The sequence below is a fragment of the Sorghum bicolor genome, chromosome 3 (genome assembly GCF_000003195.3).
Source record: "Sorghum bicolor cultivar BTx623 chromosome 3, Sorghum_bicolor_NCBIv3, whole genome shotgun sequence".
Taxonomy (NCBI): Eukaryota; Viridiplantae; Streptophyta; class Magnoliopsida; order Poales; family Poaceae; genus Sorghum; species Sorghum bicolor.
In genome coordinates this window covers 9,558,170-9,577,811 of record NC_012872.2, presented here as the reverse complement: position 1 = coordinate 9,577,811, position 19,642 = coordinate 9,558,170, and the positions used below count along the sequence as shown (strand labels likewise).

Below are 19,642 nucleotides of genomic sequence, written 5' to 3'. Positions count from 1 at the left end.
GAGCTCAATCCGAGAGAACAAATGTTTGATGCGGTGGTATGTAGCCGAAAAAACTAGAGTGACCCCCAATAGCTGAGGAGTGGAACGCCTCAATAATCTGGTGTTGGAAAGAAGGATCAACCCCCACCCATAGTTTGCCTTTGTGACGGATCAGACCTTTGGTTCAAACCAAAATGTGGTTTAGCAGAAGAAAAATCTGCTAACTTGGCAAGCAAAGCTTGAGCTTTAGGGTTAGCATAGCTGGCCATGACATCATTGAGCCAAGAGGGGACTAGAGCGGTGGCATAGCTGGCCATGACATCATTGAGCCAAGAGGGGACTAGAGAGAAATAGATAGCAAGTTTGCAGAATGAGCATGATAGGAGAGGGAATCGACCACTCTATTGTCTAATATAGGCTTGTACACAATGTGATAATGAAGGCCTAGAAGCTTGGTAAATAACTTTTGTTGCCATGCCATGTGCAATCTTTGCTCATTCATGTGGACGAGACATACTCTTTCGGTCAGTGAAAATGAGAAATTCACCCAATCACAGATAAGAGCGGTAGTGATCCACTGCAATGGCAATGACAATGGCCATGTACTCCTTTTCATATGCTGATAGACCTTGATTCTTGGGACCAAGGGATCGACTAAGGAAGGCTAGGGTGCTCATTCTGAAGAAGTACGGCCCCCACACCGGTGTTGGAAGCATCAGTGTCAATGCAGAACTGTTGGGTGAAATCTAGCAACACCAAATCCAGCAACACCAGTATAGGAGCAATATTGAGACACTATTTTAGAATGTTGAATGAAGTTGAATGTTCAGAGGTCCAGATCAACAAGTTGTGCTTACGATGTTAATGGCTTGGGAACAATGGCATAACGGCAGATACACTGCTCATAAAACCCTGCAAGACCCAAAAAGTTGCATAGCTCTTTAACACTGGAGGGTTGGGACCAAGATACTACAGCTTCAACCTTTGAAGGCCAACATTAGTAGCAACACCCTTCGCACCGATGATGTGTCCTAGATAAGAAATTTCAAACTGAGCAAACTTACACTTGTATAGTTTGATGTCCCAATGATCCTAGGCCAGCAATGAAAGAACTTGTCACAGATGTTCCACATGGTCCTCAAATGTTTTAGTGTAAATCAAAATACCATCGAAAAAGACAATTCCATAGCGAAAAAGGAGTGGCTTGAGAGTTGAATTCATGGCGCCCTGAAAAGTACCTAGATCAAGTGTGGAGAACCAATGAGCGTCTATCAGCTCATCTACCAACTGATAGAAGATTGGTATTGGGAACACATTCTTGACAGTGAGGGTGCATTGAGGTAGCGATAATCCATGCAAAAACGCCATCAACCGTCCTTATGCACCGGCAGGACTAGAGAACTCAAGGGCGATGAACTGGGCTAAATGATCCCTACTACAACATTGTGTCAACTTACGCTTCAATCTCATCTTTAAGCATTGGTGGATATCTGTATGGACAAACAATAAACGGTCGGGCCCCTTCAATCAATTGGATGGGATGATCACACTCACATTCTGGTGGCAACCGGTGGAGACACCACCGTGGGAAATTCAGATAATAGCTGACTGATAACAGGTGGAACATTAGTGATAACAGGTGGAACAATGGTGCCAAACTCATTGTTAGAAATTAGCCCATAGTGGCGGAGGCAGGAATATTTTCCAGGTGTGACGGATCTGTAAAGGTCAAACATGTATAATGTAACTATCAACTTTGCCAGGATGCACCAAAACATTTTCTAAATATGTATATTACTTTGTGATCAACAAATATAACCGAAATCCAAAAGTAAAGCATTGGCACTTAAATAACTCACTAAATGAAGATTGTTATTAACACATACATACCCATAATAAAGCTTTATTTGGGCATAGACCCATTGGAACCTCAGTACCCATCCTTGTGTTCTCGAGACTCTTCTTGTTATCCACCAAAGCCTTATGCAGGCAGAGCTGCTAGTGCTAAATGCTTTAGCAAAAATACTCTTGAAATATGTATAAAAACAATCACAAGACAAAAAGGCAAATAATAAATAATAATCGAATTATTGGTTATTAAACCTACAGGTTACATCCGTGTGTAATGTGTATCAATCTACAATGCTAGTTAGATTAATAACACTCAAAGATAGAGTTTTTAGAATTCTAATTTTTGAAATAAAAATACCTTTCATCACATATATATCTGCTCTTCTTTTGGGTGCCATCGTTGCACTTGCAGTTGCAGGCGGTCAGGCAGAGCCGCAGCCGCTGTTACCGCATCGAGTACTCGTGTCGTCGTCTGCCGGGCGTCGTCCGCCACCGTGTTGAGTCATTGCACCGCCGTTCGCCGGCCACCGCGTCTACGTTCTAAACTTCTGATGCCTGATCGGATTTAGGGAGTGTTTGGCACTACTCTGCTCTACATTTTTCAGCTCTGCTCCATATTTTTTAGTCAAACAGTTTCAGCTCTACGCACTCAGTACGAGAAAAAAGGATAGAGTTGTAAGAGGATTTAAAGAGTTACTCTACAAACTTCAGTTTTTTATAGAGTTGCTCCATAGTGGAGTTTGTTGAGCAGTCCTAAACACCCCTTAGAATAGGAAGACATGGAGAGGCAAACGAGCAAATGAGTCGATCCACACATTCCATGAATTGATCATCCTAGCTTCCCTCCATGCTCCGTTAAATTAATTCTGAGCTTCTGGGTGGTAACCAAGGCGACAATACTCATCAAGTGGAGCGGAGCCCACCAGGCCACAAGTGTAGGCCGGCCAGCTGCAGGCACCATAGCAATCTTCATCAAGTGGCTAGATGCAACGACGTCTAGCAATATACAATACGACGACAATTGAGCAAAGCGTAGGACATCCAAGAAATCTCACTACTAGCTAGGAAACAGAGCTACAAAGGTGGTAAAAAGTGTTCTACAACGGTGGCCACATTATCTACCTCTTACAGCACATCTTTGTTAATCTGGAAAGCATAGGCACGAGATCCAACTAGCCGTGAAACCTGATGACGAGCCTAGTGCCATCAAATCCCTCCTCCCTCTGAGCCATGCATGCATCACCATATCCTCCTTGGGCAATCTGGGTTCATCCACAACGGATTAATCCTCACCGGGTTTAGAGACATACGAGGTAAATTTGGAGCCTAGTTATTTGGACCGACCGGTAGTTGGACCGGTAAAGATCGAACCAAAAGACTATAACGGTCGGTTCATTTAAAAGACCAAAGACTGCTAAAACCCACTTGAACTGGCAGGTTTTTTAGGAAACCGGTGAACCGCCGGTTCTGTCTGGACCGTCCCGGTCTGGGCTCTGGTCTCCTAGCGCGTGCACTGCTGTCTCATGCTGCCCATGTGAGTAGCTGCAACTGGGCCCAGCCTAGGTGCTACTGCCGCCTGCGCCTATGATCGTTTGGAGGAGGACGTGTGGGCTGTGAAAGTTTTGGAGAGTGACGTGTGCGTGTGATTGTCTGCTATACTCTCTCCATACTTATTATACTTGACGTTCTGGGCTATGCGCCTGTTTTCAGAAAAAGTGACGTTGTGGCCATCAAGACTCAAACTTGACCCGTTTAGGCTTTGTTTAGATCCAAAAACTTTTTGTATTTTGACACTGTAGCACTTTCGTTTTTATTTGACAAATATTATCCAATTTTAGAGCAACTAGGCTTAAAAGATTCGTCTCGTGATTTACAAGTAAACTGTGCAATTAGTTATCTTTTTTATCTATATTTAATGTTCCATGCATATGCCGCAAGATTCGATGTGATGAGAAATCTTGTAAAGTTTTGGGTTTTTGGGTGTATCTAAACAAGGGCTTACCCCTGCGCCGTGCGGTGATTGGGTTTCGAACTCTGCACCTCACACAATATGTCTCACAACATGCGCTCTAGCCACTGAAGCTAGACAACTTTCTTGTTTGAAGAGCAGTCGTAAATTTATTTAATAAGGGTAGAGATGGAAAAATACCTTCTAATTAATCACTCCTTGGTAAGCACAATCATGTCCTAAACGTCAACAATTTCAGGTATGGAGGGAGTATTTCATTCAGTTGTTGACTTTTTCTTTATGCACTTCTTGACTTTGGGCTCAACATTTTAATTTCCAAAAAAATAAGCTCTCTTAATTAGATAAATAATATATATCCATTTTTATTATTTTGATGAGCTTTCAACATTTGAGATTATTTTGATAACAGTCAATATTTGAATTATTATTTAAGTCTTTTTGGAACCAATTCGTATGTGCTCTATATATTATCTTTTCATGTATAGTTTTTATATATAGGTAGATTAGCTGGAAAATGGTCATATTATGTTCTTTATTAGATTATTTATATATATGATCAACTATATGTTGCTAATTATTAGTTATATTTTATTATATTACACCAGTTTGAAGTTTTTGTGGATGGTTCAATTCATACAGTCCAAAACAATCGAACCGACGGTTGAACCGGTTCTAAACGGTTGGACTAGTGAACCGACAGCCTAGCCGGCTCGATCTTCGGTCCGGTCCTAATAACTTTGCATGGGAGTAGTTACTCCCATGTGTGTATCTCTAGATTTATGACGTATATGATTCAACGAAGTGTATATACACGTAGTATATAGTATGTATATCAAGTATACAAGTATACATGAAGTATATAGTTATATTTATTTTATATAGTACTGTAGTGGTATTTTAGATATATTAAAAAGTATGGTCTCTTTTGAAAAAAATTCACGTACGAAGATTTGAAGTATCTTAAATTGATTATATAAACATATTCAAACTAATAAATTAGTATGAACATATATGTAATATGATTTATTGAAGATGAGAATAACTACTCTCGGGAGTATAGAAAATACACCGTATAAATATAAAAGTAGCATATATATATATATATATATACTAACATAAAATTCCACTCTGCTGATGAAACGAGTATGCCAAGAATAGGAAAAGGAGTGATGTCAGGTATATTCCCAGATACCATATCCATAGTGCGATTGCGGTGGCTTGTGTGTTGAACTGATAGATATTGGGTCGATTTCTTCTGGTTGGGGCATGCCATAAGATGACTATAGAGGATTATCCACATTCAAGCTAAGCAATTGATAAGCATGGACATTCACGTATACCACACCGCCTGGAGCCTCTCCTGGATGGGCTGACACCCTACGCATGGACAAGTGGACGTTGCGCCGTCACTTTACTGGGAAAGCGCTAGCTAGCATGCCATGCCACTTCACCCGGCCTGCACGCACTGCACGTAGGCATGGGCTTTATCCATCTATATGCATGCAGAATGTGTGATGAATAGATATAGATAAGAATGCAGCTTTACTAAATTAATTCCTTTGGAAGTAAAGAATTGAAAGGAAAATATCCCCTGCATGCATGCGTAAAACAAGCTGTCATCGCCGCCTATCCCCTTGGCAAGATTAGTAAGAGCCTAACTAACCATGGTTTTCAAAGCTGGCGCACTCGCACGCACACTTTCTAGTTGGGCACCAATCTATGCATGGTTTCTACGTGACAATGTGCACGGGCTAGACACAACTAACATATCATCCAGCAAAAGGATGCCTACGTACATATACATACATAGCAACAGATAGCACACCGCATCGGCACAGCAGGACACACACTCACGTGTATCTCCATGCACCTAAAATTGATCGAGTAGTAAACAACACGACGCTGCAGCGCCGCAATGATCGGCACCAGATCACGACGGCCATCACTGGCCTGCTTGTTCCAGATGGATGCCTACAGCTATAGCATCCCCTGTACTGCATGCGAGGCAACGTGAACCCTACGCTAGCTAGCTTGTCTGCAACTTTCTATCACGAAGGGCTTGTAGCAGCCCTCAACCGCTGATGTGCGTGCATATTGACGTGGTCGGCCGCCAGCCGCAACAGCCATTTTCTTTCTGCAGACAAGGCAGCGATGGCTAGAGCAAGCCTGCATGCATGAGGAGCGTGTGGACACATACGTCCATAGGAACTGCAGGCCAGGGTAGGCAAACCAGAGGGAGATCACAGTAGGCTACAGGCTGCACGCAGGTGGAGACATTCCGGAACCCGGGCACCTGTCACCGGTAGCGACCGAGGCCCCACGTGAAAGTGAGCCAGGGTGCGCGAGGACAAGCACGACACAGTTGGAAAGAACAATAGTCCAATTCCTAGTAGAAACAGCCACCACCGGAAAAGACGGGAGACGGGCAGAGGTAGGAAGCATTAGTGGAAAGTGGGTTGCGCGAACACGCCTCCTGCCTATTTAAGCCGCGCTGTAGTGCTTGGCTTAGTGCACCACAACAACTCGTCCTGCATCCGTCTTGATGAGTGAGCGAGAGACCTAGACAGATCGACAGGTCAAGAAGAGTTTGTGCATGTATGTATGCTTTGTTTTTGAGTACTTTCTAGAGATTGTTCCTTGTTGCTTGATATGGTTGTTGGTGCTTCCTAGATTTGATCTCAGTTGAGGAACAAGAGAGCCATGGCAGAGCACCACCAGCCCCAACAACAAGAGATGAACGTGGTCCCTACTAGCGGGCTTGACCTGCCTCCAGGGTTCCGCTTCCACCCTAGTGACATTGAGATTATCAGCGACTACTTAATGAACAAGGTGCGCAACACAAACTTCACCTGCATCGCCATTGGAGAGGTCGATGTAAACAAGACCGAGCCATGGGACCTCCCAGGTACATAACAAGCAACCTCAATCTATAAATACATATACACCTTGTTTTTGTTTGATTGGTGCAGTGGATATGCATGCTGCTATGCTAGTGATCGACTAATAAATGGCCCTTGATTTGCATGTTGTAGATCAAGCAAAATGGGGCGAGAAAGAGTGGTACTTCTTCAACCAAAAGGACCGCAAGTATCCAACGGGGCTGAGGGCAAACCGGGCCACAAAGGCCGGTTATTGGAAAGCAACAGGAAAAGACAAGGAGGTTTACAAAACCACAGAAGGGGTGTTGATGTTGGTCGGCATGAAGAAGACGCTCGTCTTCTACAAGGGCAGGGCTCCTAGGGGTGATAAAACCAACTGGGTGATGCATGAGTATAGGCTCGAAGGCAGCGGTAGGCTCCTCGGTCCCGCATCCGCATCTAGCTCAATAGCCACTGCTGCCACTGCCACAAAAGCTTCAACTTCTGCTCCCATGGTGCGTGGTAGTGGTAACAACACTAGCATGATGCATGCATCTATTTGCTACTTGCTTAATTTGCTTACCCTAATCTGATTTCGCTCTTTGTTTATAAATGAAATTCACGCAGGATGAGTGGGTGGTCTGTCGTGTGTTTGAAAAGACCACTGGGATTAAGAAGACGACTGCACCATCTTACGAGGTTGCCATGGCTAGCACTGAGATTGATCAGAATCAGAATAACATCCAAGCGATCCCCATCCCTATGTCGCTACAGCTGCCATTGTCTGTGCCTATGCCCATGCAATTTCCCATCATTCCAGACTTTGCTATGGACCCAGTGGCCCCCTACTACCCTAATGCTAGCACTGGGATTCCTACGATGATGCCGTCTATGACAGGTATCAGTGGCACTAGCGGGCTCCAGATTAACAACGCCCAGTTCAGCAATCCGATAATCGCGTCGCCACAAATGAACTTCTACCACCAGATGGGCATGGGGGCTGTAGCTGGCCGGATAGACATGGGGGCTGCAGTTGGCCAAATGGGTATGGGGGCAGGAGCTGGCCAGATGGGCATGGGGGCAGCAGTTGCCCAGATGGACATGGGAGCAGCTGGAGCGGGTGGCTTTGATGTTGTTGCGCCAGAGAGTAGGCCATCCTCAATGGTGTCACAGAAGGATGACCAGGCTAATGCCGCTGAGATCTCATCGATGATGTCTGTGACCGACCCAGGGTCTGCAACCACCACCATAGAGATGGATGGCATATGGAAGTATAAGTATTGAAGGAGTGAACATGGATGGTGGAGGAAAAGACATGAATCCACATAAATATGCATGTTATATCTATATCTGCATTTCATTTGCATGGTTTATATATTTCGGTAGTGCTAGTTGGTATGTGATGTGTGTATATATGCACTAGTATATGCATCATACCATTACATTGTAGTATGTGTGTCATTTGGTCTTACTAATTTGGGGCATGATGGTATGCATACCTGGATATATGACATCTGCTTGGTCATACTGATGGTTGTATTGTAAGAAGCAGATTAGAGTTTAGTACAATATTATCATGAACCTATATATTATATACATATGAACTATAGTATGTTGCTTAATTATATGAACTTGATTGCCAAATTAATTGTTAAATTGTATGTGTTTATATTGCACTTTTTGTTAAGGCTACTTACCGAATATGCATGTGATAGTTGTCACGCCTACACACCTCTACAGCTGTCGCATAGGGACAAAACAAATCCTATGGTGCTAGATCAACCTTATATTTGCTTCCTATAAATAACAGCTTGGCGGCACAGTTTTCTCGCTCTCAATAATCCCCACCTCTTATTTGTGCACTCTAGATCTAAACCATGGATGCCTCATGAGGTAGATTGTCCTCATCATCCATATTTAAGCATGGTGGGGCTACAGTTCTCGTGGTTATGGATTGCATATAAAGTTAACTTTAGGGAGACTGGTTCACTAGTAGTTGAAGATGTGATGTGAGGGTGTGACATTTAAAGTAGTTTGTATTGGTGTCGTAAGAGGCTAGCGATGGCCTGCCTCTAGAGCCGTGTAGGATCAAGTGTGCTGGATAACAGTGAATGGCCTCCTTGGTTAGTGGATTGGAGGACACTGTGAAGGGCCTATGGTGGGTGGTGGCGAAGGATGCCAGCAATAGGGAATGCAAAAAGAATTAATATTATTTCTACCCTAGTCATTTCTTTTTTTGTTTATAAGGTGTGTGGCTGTGCATTATATAGATACATGCTTCTAGGAAAGGCCAATTGTTGGGGGTTGTGCTATTTCATTTGTTTGTCCTCCTATGTTTCTCTTTTGTTTCCACTCAAAGGGATGTTGCGGCTAGTGCCCAAGAAGCGATAGGCCCCGATAATGACTCCGACCCCTAGAGTCGCCACCTAGGCAATCCATAAGGTTCCTCCCATCACCCTCCCTTTCCTCTGCCCAATCCTTGATAACATAATTTCACACGCATCAGAGAAGGTATTGTGCTAATGGAGATTGGGGCAAATGAGAATGTCATCAACACTCAGGCATTTTGATGCTGTGAAATTGCACATGAAGATGAGATATTTCAAACTCATTTACAAGATATTTGATTGAAGTGACATAATTTTCTATCTTTTTAGAACTATATATAATGTTTTTATCTCTTCTAAAACACAATGCCTTATGTGACTGTGTCCATACTTGAAGAATTCAGCGTGATACTGATAAAAATAAAGGGATCACAAGAAATCAGGCCTCTTTAATTCTGTTATACAAACTCGTGAACTTAGATAAATTCCCACCAATGATTGTAAGTACACATGGAGTTATAATCAAATTATCCTTTACTCTTGAAAAGTTGGATATAGTTCTAATAATCAGGGAATATGAGTATTTTTTCCCTTTGGCAAGAGCTATCAAGATTGTTAGGGAGATATCTCATCACAACCCTATTATTATCGATACTAGGACAATGCAACAATAAAAGCATCTAGAATTTTGATTTGAGCTATTCTTGCTTAAGGATCTTAAATTCGTTAAACATATGTAAGATTAATTTGGGAAAAGTGTGCTTGTCAGAGCTGAAAGTCCTAGTTTGGTTTTGGATAATTGATGAAACCCAAAGTACTAACCTCTATGCCAAGTGATGGAGCAAGAGATGATCATGGTGATGATGGTGATGACCATAAGATGATTAAGTGCTCAACTTGGAAAAGAAGAAAGAGAAAAACAAAACCCTATGGAGATCAAGACAAATGTATTGCTTAAGGGTTTGGTTTTGGTGATCAAGACACCATAGAGGGTGTGATCACATTTAGGATAGATAGTCGTACTATAAAGAAGATAATTCTTTGGCTAAGTGGTCTATCGAGTGCCACTAGGTGATATTGTTCATGTGCATGCATTTAGAACCTAGTGAACTAACTTAACTCCTTAGAAAAAAATGATTGTGAAAATGCTAAAATATATGCACATGATGGTACACACATGGTGGTGTTAGCACACTTTAAGGAGGTGGAGTTTGAAGGGTAGAGAGTGTAAGGTCCAAATGGCTAGAGGGGGGGGGGTGAATAGCCTATTTAAAAATTCTACAAACTTCAACTAGACAAGTTGATTAGTAAAACAAAAGGCGAAGCTATTTTAGCACTAGCACAACTAAGCTATGCAAGCCACCTACACAAGTCTAGCAAGAAAGCTAAACACTAGTTACAACAAGAAAGCACAACTAGAAAGGTATATACAAAGGTAAAGGAGAGGGGAGTGATTGTTATACCGACGTTGTAGAGTAGAAATATATCCAATCAATCACTCACAATCACAAGAGAATCCTCGGTAAGAGATGACACAAGATTTTTTACCGAGGTTCACTTGCTTCCCGGCAAGCTACTCCTCGTTGTGGCGATACACCCACTTGATGGATCACGAGCTAATTGGCAATCCAAAGCCAAACCCTCAGCGGGTGCCGCACATCCACTCACAAGATGGGGATCCTCCAAGCCACGAGCAATCCACTAGAGTAGCCAATTGCGATCTCCCGCGGGGAAGGCTCAAGAACCCCTCACAAATCACTTGGTGAGGCTCGAAACAATCTCCAATCACGAGCACAACACCACCGCTGCTCCAAGCCGTCTAGGGCGTCGGGAAACACCCAAGAGTAACAAGAAATCCGCAGCAAACTCAAGAATCAAGTGCCACTAAATGCAACTCTCAAAGCAATGCACTTGAATCTCACTCAATCTCACTAGGATGAGCAATCAAGCAAGGAGATGAGTGGAGGGAGTGTTTTCTAGCTCAATGTATGCCTCAAGTATTCAAATGTGCAAGAGAGAACCTCCCAAAGCCGGCCACCAACTATTTATAAGCCCCCTCAAAGAAACTAGCCGTTGGCTGCTTTTACTGGGCTGAAAACGGGGGCACCGGACTCACTGCAGGGAGCCACCGGACGCTGGAACAGTGCGTCCGGTGCTCCAGAAACAGTCACGTGTCCCCTACTTGAATCTCACACGTTGATCTCTAACGGTCACCTGCGGATCACCGGACGCTACCAAGTGGGCACCGGACGCGTCCGGTACTCACCGGTCTCGTGCGCAGAGAGTTTGTCAAAAACGCAGAATCACCGGACGCGACCACCGGACGCACGAACAGTGTTCAGCCACCGTCCGGTGCTGATCGTCCGGTGCACAGCCCTCACCTAAGCCAACAACCGAGAGCGCACCGGACTCTCCAAGGTAGCGTCCGGTGCCTCAGAACCGAGCGTCCGGTGTGAGTTTTCAGTCAGAAACTTTCTACTGGAGCACAGGAAACTTTCCACTGCCAAACAAGAAACTTTCCACCGGTAAACAAGAAACTTTCTACTAGCGCACAAGAAACTTTCCACCGGTAGACAAGAAACTTTCCACCGGCACACAGGAAACTTTCTACTGGTGCACAAGGAACTTTCCACCGGCACAAGGGAAACTTTCTACCTCCTTCTTAAGGTGTGCCAACACCACCAAGTGTACCAACAAGTGCAAGGTGTTAGCATTTTCACAAAACATTTTTACCAAAGGAGTTAGGTTAGCACTTTACTAGATCCTAATGCATATGCTCAAGATATGGACCTAGTAGCACTTGATTCGAGAGATGACCGTGATTTCCCCTCTTGATAGTCGGCTATCTATCCTAAACCCGGTCAATCACTTCTCTACTCATCTTAGACCGGCAAAAGTAAAACCTTATGTTTATACCTTTGCCTTGATAACTTTGCTCCTCGTCTATCACCATGATCTTCACTTCATGCTTCATCCCTTTGTGATCATCTGGCCACCTTTCCATGCCACCATGCACCTTCATCACATGTGTTGCTATGCCTAACTCTAATCACTTAAACACAGGACATTAGCAACTTGGTGTCATTAATTACCAAAACCAAACTTGGGCTTGCAATCTCCCCCTTTTTGGTAATTGATGACAACCATCACAAAGATATGAAATGAAATCATAATGAACTTGAATTGCTTGTCCAAGGCATTTTAGTCATGAGACAATGTTGGACAAACATTTCAATTTCGGTTTTGGTAGTACTAGCTCCCCCTACATATGTGCTTCCATGAGTTTGGTTCAAGTTTGCACATATGCATGAATTAGAATTTTGGGAGATTTATTACTACCAAAATGATGCTAAGGTATATAGAATGGACCTTTGAAGCGTGATACCAATCGGAGTAGCCAATATACCATCCTTATCACCAATGTAGCTAGACATACATCAAAAACTCAAGATGCCTCGTGAGATCACATTATATGTCTAGATACCACATAAAAAAAACTTTATGCTAGAATTCAAGGCATCATTCAAGTTCTATTTCTAGCAAGCACCAATCAAACAAGAGTAGTATATTTAAACTTGCAATGCAACACCTCATTATGTTAGTGCACATTCAAATGCAACAAATGGTTCATGAGCTTGCTCCCCCTATTTGTGTGCTCAAGTTTAAAGGTGTTTTCTCTCCCTATCTTTGTTTCTCTTCCCCTTTCTGACTTTATCTTTGTTTCTCTCCCCCTTTGTCATCAATGACCACAAAGGTTCAAATTTTAGTGAGAATTAAGTCAATCAATGTGAGGGTCAAAATTATGGTTCAATCTAGATCACTTGCCTAAAACATGTAATTCGGTTTGATCCAAGGACAAGCTTTTTCACACCTCATAAAGTATAAGGGTTATCTTGACCATGTTGAATTACACATCATAAGCTCATATTCTAGATTCAACACTAGGCTTGCAAGCTCACAAACATGTCATATGCTACCACTAGATCAAACAACCATAGAAACAATAGTGGTACCATACATACATCAAATCCTTTTGATTTTCATGAATGAGCCTATTGTCATGCAAGCATGTCTATATGTTCTAAACATGTCCTTAGCAAAGTATGAATGCTATGTCAATCAACATTACCTTGCTTTGCTGGAGGAGTGGCATGTCATATAGAAATGTGGGGGTGCACTCATCTCAAGTTGGAGAAGTCAAGTATGTTCAATTCATTCCTCAACTTGCAAAATCTCTTCTCATCAAGTGGCTTTGTGAAGATGTCGGCTAGTTGATCTTCGGTGCCAATGCTTTCAATGCTAATATCACCCTTTTGTTGATGGTCTCTTATGAAGTGGTGCCTTATGTCAATGTGCTTGGTTCTTGAATGTTGAACCGGATTTTGTGTCATCTTGATTGCACTCTCATTGTCACATAGCAAAGGCACATTCTTGAATTTTATTCCAAAGTCATTCAAGGTGGCTTTCATCCAAAGCAATTGTGCACAACAACTACCGGCACTAATGTATTCGGCCTCGGCGGTTGATAGTGCAACACTATTTTGTTTCTTTGATGACCATGAAACTAGAGACCTTCCTAGCAATTGACAAGTGCCACTTGTGCTCATTCTATCAATCTTGCATCCACCATAGTCGGAGTCCGAATATCCAATCAATTCAAAGTTAGACCCCTTGGGATACCATAATCCAACATCATGAGTGCCCTTAAGATACCTCAATATCCTTTTGGTTGCCTTCAAGTGACTTTCTCTAGGTGAAGCTTGGTATCTTGCACATTTGCACACACTAAACATTACATCCGGCCTTGATGCGGTGACATAGAGCAAACTTCCAATCATGGACCGATATAGCTTTTGATCTACCATGTTGCCACTTGCATCACTACCTAATTGATCATTTGTGCCCATAGGTGTGCTCATTGGTTTAGCTTCTTGCAACCCAAACTTCTTGATCATGTCCTTGATGTACTTTCCTTGACTTACAAAGGTGCCATCCTTCATTTGCTTGATTTGAAGTCCAAGGAAGTAACTAAGCTCTCCAATCATGGACATCTCAAACTCATTTGCCATCATTTTTCCAAACTCTTCACAAAATTCTTGATTGGTTGATCCAAAGATGATATCATCAACATAGATTTGCAACACAAACAAGTCCTTGCCTAGCTTCTTGGTGAAGAGGGTAGTGTCAACCTTTCCCATCTTGAACCCTTTAGAGAGAAGGAAATCTCTCAATCTCTCATACCATGCTCTAGGTGCTTGCTTCAAACCATACAATGCCTTCTTGAGCTTGTACACATGGTTGGGTTTCTTGTCATCTTCAAAACCGGGAGGTTGTTCAACATAAACCAACTCATTGATGTATCCATTGAGAAATGCACTCTTCACATCCATTTGATAGAGCTTGATGTTGTGGGCACAAGCATAGGCTAATAATATTCTAATTGCCTCCAATCTTGCAACCGGTGCATATGTTTCTCCAAAGTCAAGACCTTCAACTTGAGTGTAGCCTTGTGCTACTAGTCTTGCTTTATTTCTCACAACTACACTATGTTGATCTTGCTTGTTTCTAAAGACCCACTTGGTACCAATCACATTGTAGTTCTTTGGCCTCTCAACAAGCTCCCACACTTGATTTCTTGTGAAATTATTCAATTCTTCATGCATGGCATTTACCCAATCGGAATCTCTCAATGCATCTTCTATTCTCTTGGGTTCTTCAAATGAGACAAATGAATAGTGCTCACAAAAGGATGCTAGTCTTGATCTTGTTTGTACACCACTTTGAATACCACCAATGACTTGATCCAAAGGATGATCCCTTGCTATGCTAGTAGGTTGGAGTATTGGGAGTTGATTGCTTCCACTTGCTTGATTTTGATTTTGATCATCACCATGAGAGCCACTAGTACTTGCTTGATTTGTATCAATTTGCACTTCTTGATTGATCATGTGAATATCACCATCATCATCAACTTGCCTTGGCCTTATGTCACCAACATCCATGTTCTTCATTGCATTTGCCAATTGATCTCCCCTCACATCATCAAGATTTTGAGCTTCATTTTGAGATCCCTCGGTTTCATCAAACTCAACATCATGGACTTCTTCCAATGTGCCACTTGCCAAGTTCCAAACTCTATATGCCTTGCTTGTGGTGGAATAACCAATTAAGAACCCTTCATCACATTTCTTCTCAAACTTGCTTAATCTAGTGCCTTTCTTGAGAATGTAGCATTTACAACCAAACATTCTAAAGTATGCAATGTTGGGCTTTCTTCCATTCAATAGCTCATATGGTGTCTTCCCAAGCTTCCCATGGCAATAGAGACGGTTGCTACAATAGCAAGCCGTGTTGATAGCTTCACTCCAAAAAGAATGGCTAACATTATATTCACTAAGCATTGATCTAGCCATATCAATCAAGGTTCTATTCTTTCTTTCAACTACACCATTTGATTGAGGAGTGTATGTTGGAGAGAATTGATGTCCAATGCCAAGATCATCACACAATTCCTCAATTCTTGTGTTCTTGAATTCACTACCATTGTCACTTCTAATCTTCTTGACAGTGGTTTCAAACTCATTTTGCACCCTCTTGACAAAAGACTTGAATATATCACAAACATCACTCTTGTCATAGAGGAAGAACACCCAAGTGTATCTAGTGTAGTCATCTACTATCACAAAGCCATACTTGTTGCCACCAATGCTAGTGTATGTTGTTGGCCCAAATAAATCCATGTGCAACAGCTCAAATGCCTTTGATGTGCTCATTTCACTTTTCTTAGGATGTGCATTTCCAACTTGCTTTCCGGCTTGACAAGCACTACATGGTTTATCCTTCTCAAAGGTGACATCCTTCAAGCCTCTAACTAAGTCATGCCTCAATAGTTTGTTCAATTGTTTCATTCCAACATGACCAAGCCTTCTATGCCACAACCAACCCAAACTTGATTTGCTAATTAGGCAAGATGTCAATTGAGTGTCACTATCATTGAAATCAACCAAGTATAAGCTACCATGCCTAAATTCTTTGAATATCAAGTTTGATCCATCAACACTAACCACCTCAACATCATCACTTCCAAAGATGCACTTGAAACCAAGGTCACAAAGTTGTGCAATTGACAGGAGATTAAAATCAAGGCTCTCAACTAGCAACACATTTGATATACTCATGTCATTTGAGATAGCAATTTTACCAAGTCCCTTGACCTTGCCTTTCTTGTTGTTGCCAAAGGTGATTGAATCAAAGCCACCATTTTGACTAGTATCAATTGATTTGAACATACAAGACTCCCCGGTCATATGTTGAGTGCACCCACTATCAAGCACCCAATGCCTTCCTCCGGCTTTGTAATTGACCTACAAGACAAGATCAATTCTTTTTAGGTACCCAAACTTGATTGGGTCCTCCAAGGTTAGCAACTAAGCTCTTTGGTACCCAAATGGCTTTCTTCTTTGAGCCCATCCATGGTGCACCAATGAACTTAGCATGAACACCTTTTGTATCCTTGGTAAGCACATAGAAAGAATTTAGCTTAATTGAGGATACATGAGCTTTGGGTTTCTTGTTCATGCATTGTTGCTCTAGGTGACCAACTTGCTTGCAAGCTTTGCAATACCGACCATTGTTCTTCACAAAACTAGTCTTGTGAGGAGCAAAGGCGGCCTTGCCTTTCTTGGGGTTATAGCCCAATCCCTCTTTATAGAGAGAAGCTCTTTGGCTACCCAAGCACATAAGCAAGCGGTCCTCACCACCATAAGCCTTGGCTAAGGTGTGATTGAGCTCTTTCACCTCCTTCTTGAGAATTTCATTCTCAACTTTTAGTGTGGTGTCACAAGTGAAACCATCACTACTAGATGAGGATGATGTAGATGTGCTACATGAAGGGTTAGTAGAAGCAATAACAATAGGCTTACTCAAGATATCACATGTTATGCCTATGTTGCAAGTTTGAGCTTTTTCAATTTTAGTTGGCTCATTTTTACACTTGTTAACTAGAGAGAAATGAGCTTCTTCAAGCTTAGTGTGAGCCTTTTGAAGCTTCTTATGGTCTTCCTTTAGACTCTCATAAGATGCCCTAAGCTCATCAAGATCTTGCTCAAGGGTTTTCTTATCCTTAAGCAAGGCCTTGCACTCCTTTCTAGTTTCTTTATAGTGATAAGTGCAATCTTCTAGCATAGTGATTAGTTCATCTTTAGTTGGTTCATCATCATCACTATCACTATCACTAGCATGGTCACTCTCATCATCGGATGATACCTTAGTGGCCTTAGCCATGAAGCATGATGGAGTGTCGAAGATGGAGCTTTTTCCTTGAATGGCAATGCTAGCATGCGCCTTCTTCTTGGTGCTCTCATCATCACTTGAGGATTCATCACTATCCCAAGTTGCAACATGGGCATCACCCTTCTTCTTGTTTGAGCCTTCCTTCTTTTCTTGCTTCTTCTTTTGCTTCTTTCTTTCCTTCTTGATAGCATCTTCATCATCACTATCATAAGGACACTTGGCGATGAGATGATCCTTGCTATGGCATCTAAAGCACCTCATGGAGTGGTCATTCTTCTTGGAGGAGCTCTTCTTCCTTCTTGCCCGATAGCCCTTCTTCTTCATAAACTTGCCAAATCTCTTGACAAGAAGAGCCATCTCCTCATCTTCATCACTATCACAAGAGCTTGCTTCTTCTTCACTTGATGATTCTTGCTTGGCTTTGCCCTTGGATGTGGAGGCCTTGAATGCCACACTTTTCTTCTTTTCATCATCTTTCTTCTCACCATCCTTCTTCTTCTTCTTGATCAACTCATCCTTTTCATCATCTTCTCTATAAGCATCATCGGTCATCACTTCTTGAAACACTTGTTGGGGAGTTGATTCACTAAGTGTTGTCTTGACTAGCACGGTGATCAATGTGTCAAATCTCTTGGGTAAGCTTCTCAAGAACTTCATAGAGAATTGACTATCCTTCACTTCTTCCCCAAGTGCCTTGAGCTCATTCACAATGACTTGCAACCGGTGAAACATCTCTGGCACACTTTCATCTTCTTGCATCTTGAAGCTAGAGAACTTCTCTTGGAGAATGTAAGCTTTGGCGGTCTTGGTACCTTTGGTGCCTTCGAATGTTTCTTCTAATTTTGCCCATGCATCATGAGCAACCTCAATGTTCTTGATTTGCTCAAAGGTCTTGTCATCAAGAGCTTCATGAAGAGCACTAATTGCAATGTCATTGCATTGAAGCTTCTTTTCTTCAACCGGTGTTGGTGCATTCTCATTAGCAACCTCAAACTTTGTTTCGGTCACCTTCCAAACCTCTCTATTGATTGACTTAAGATGAGCGGTCATCTTGACCTTCCAGTATGCATAATTGGTGCCATCAAAGAAAGGTGCCTTCTTGGTGTTGTTGATATGCAAACTAAGAGCCATTTCTTCACCGAAGGTTGTTAAGCCTCAAACAAACGGTGCCTCGGCTCCGATACCACTTGTAAGGTCCAAATGGCTAGAGGGGGGGTGAATAGCCTATTTAAAAATTCTACAAACTTCAACTAGACAAGTTGATTAGTAAAACAAAAGGCGAAGCTATTTTAGCACTAGCACAACTAAGCTATGCAAGCCACCTACACAAGTCTAGCAAGAAAGCTAAACACTAGTTACAACAAGAAAGCACAACTAGAAAGGTATATACAAAGGTAAAGGAGAGGGGAGTGATTGTTATACCGACGTTGTAGAGTAGAAATATATCCAATCAATCACTCACAATCACAAGAGAATCCTCGGTAAGAGATGACACAAGATTTTTTACCGAGGTTCACTTGCTTCCCGGCAAGCTACTCCTCGTTGTGGCGATACACCCACTTGATGGATCACGAGCTAATTGGCAATCCAAAGCCAAACCCTCAGCGGGTGCCGCACATCCACTCACAAGATGGGGATCCTCCAAGCCACGAGCAATCCACTAGAGTAGCCAATTGCGATCTCCCGCGGGGAAGGCTCAAGAACCCCTCACAAATCACTTGGTGAGGCTCGAAACAATCTCCAATCACGAGCACAACACCACCGCTGCTCCAAGCCGTCTAGGGCGTCGGGAAACACCCAAGAGTAACAAGAAATCCGCAGCAAACTCAAGAATCAAGTGCCACTAAATGCAACTCTCAAAGCAATGCACTTGAATCTCACTCAATCTCACTAGGATGAGCAATCAAGCAAGGAGATGAGTGGAGGGAGTGTTTTCTAGCTCAATGTATGCCTCAAGTATTCAAATGTGCAAGAGAGAACCTCCCAAAGCCGGCCACCAACTATTTATAAGCCCCCTCAAAGAAACTAGCCGTTGGCTGCTTTTACTGGGCTGAAAACGGGGGCACCGGACTCACTGCAGGGAGCCACCGGACGCTGGAACAGTGCGTCCGGTGCTCCAGAAACAGTCACGTGTCCCCTACTTGAATCTCACACGTTGATCTCTAACGGTCACCTGCGGACCACCGGACGCTACCAAGTTGGCACCGGACGCGTCCGGTACTCACCGGTCTCGTGCGCAGAGAGTTTGTCAAAAACGCAGAATCACCGGACGCGACCACGGACGCACGAACAGTGTTCAGCCACCGTCCGGTGCTGATCGTCCGGTGCACAGCCCTCACCTAAGCCAACAACCGAGAGCGCACCGG

The 19,642-nt window shown here is 42.8% G+C and overlaps 1 protein-coding gene across 1 annotated transcript; it reads left to right on the top strand.

Moving 5' to 3' along the window:
* LOC8085048 (NAC domain-containing protein 100) lies at positions 5,765-8,279 on the top strand. The gene is made up of 4 exons (XM_002457486.2): positions 5,765-6,394; positions 6,470-6,704; positions 6,832-7,172; positions 7,285-8,279. Exons 2-4 carry the CDS (start codon positions 6,500-6,502, stop codon positions 7,939-7,941), a joined length of 1,203 nt encoding a protein of 400 aa, XP_002457531.1. The 5' UTR covers positions 5,765-6,394; positions 6,470-6,499; the 3' UTR covers positions 7,942-8,279.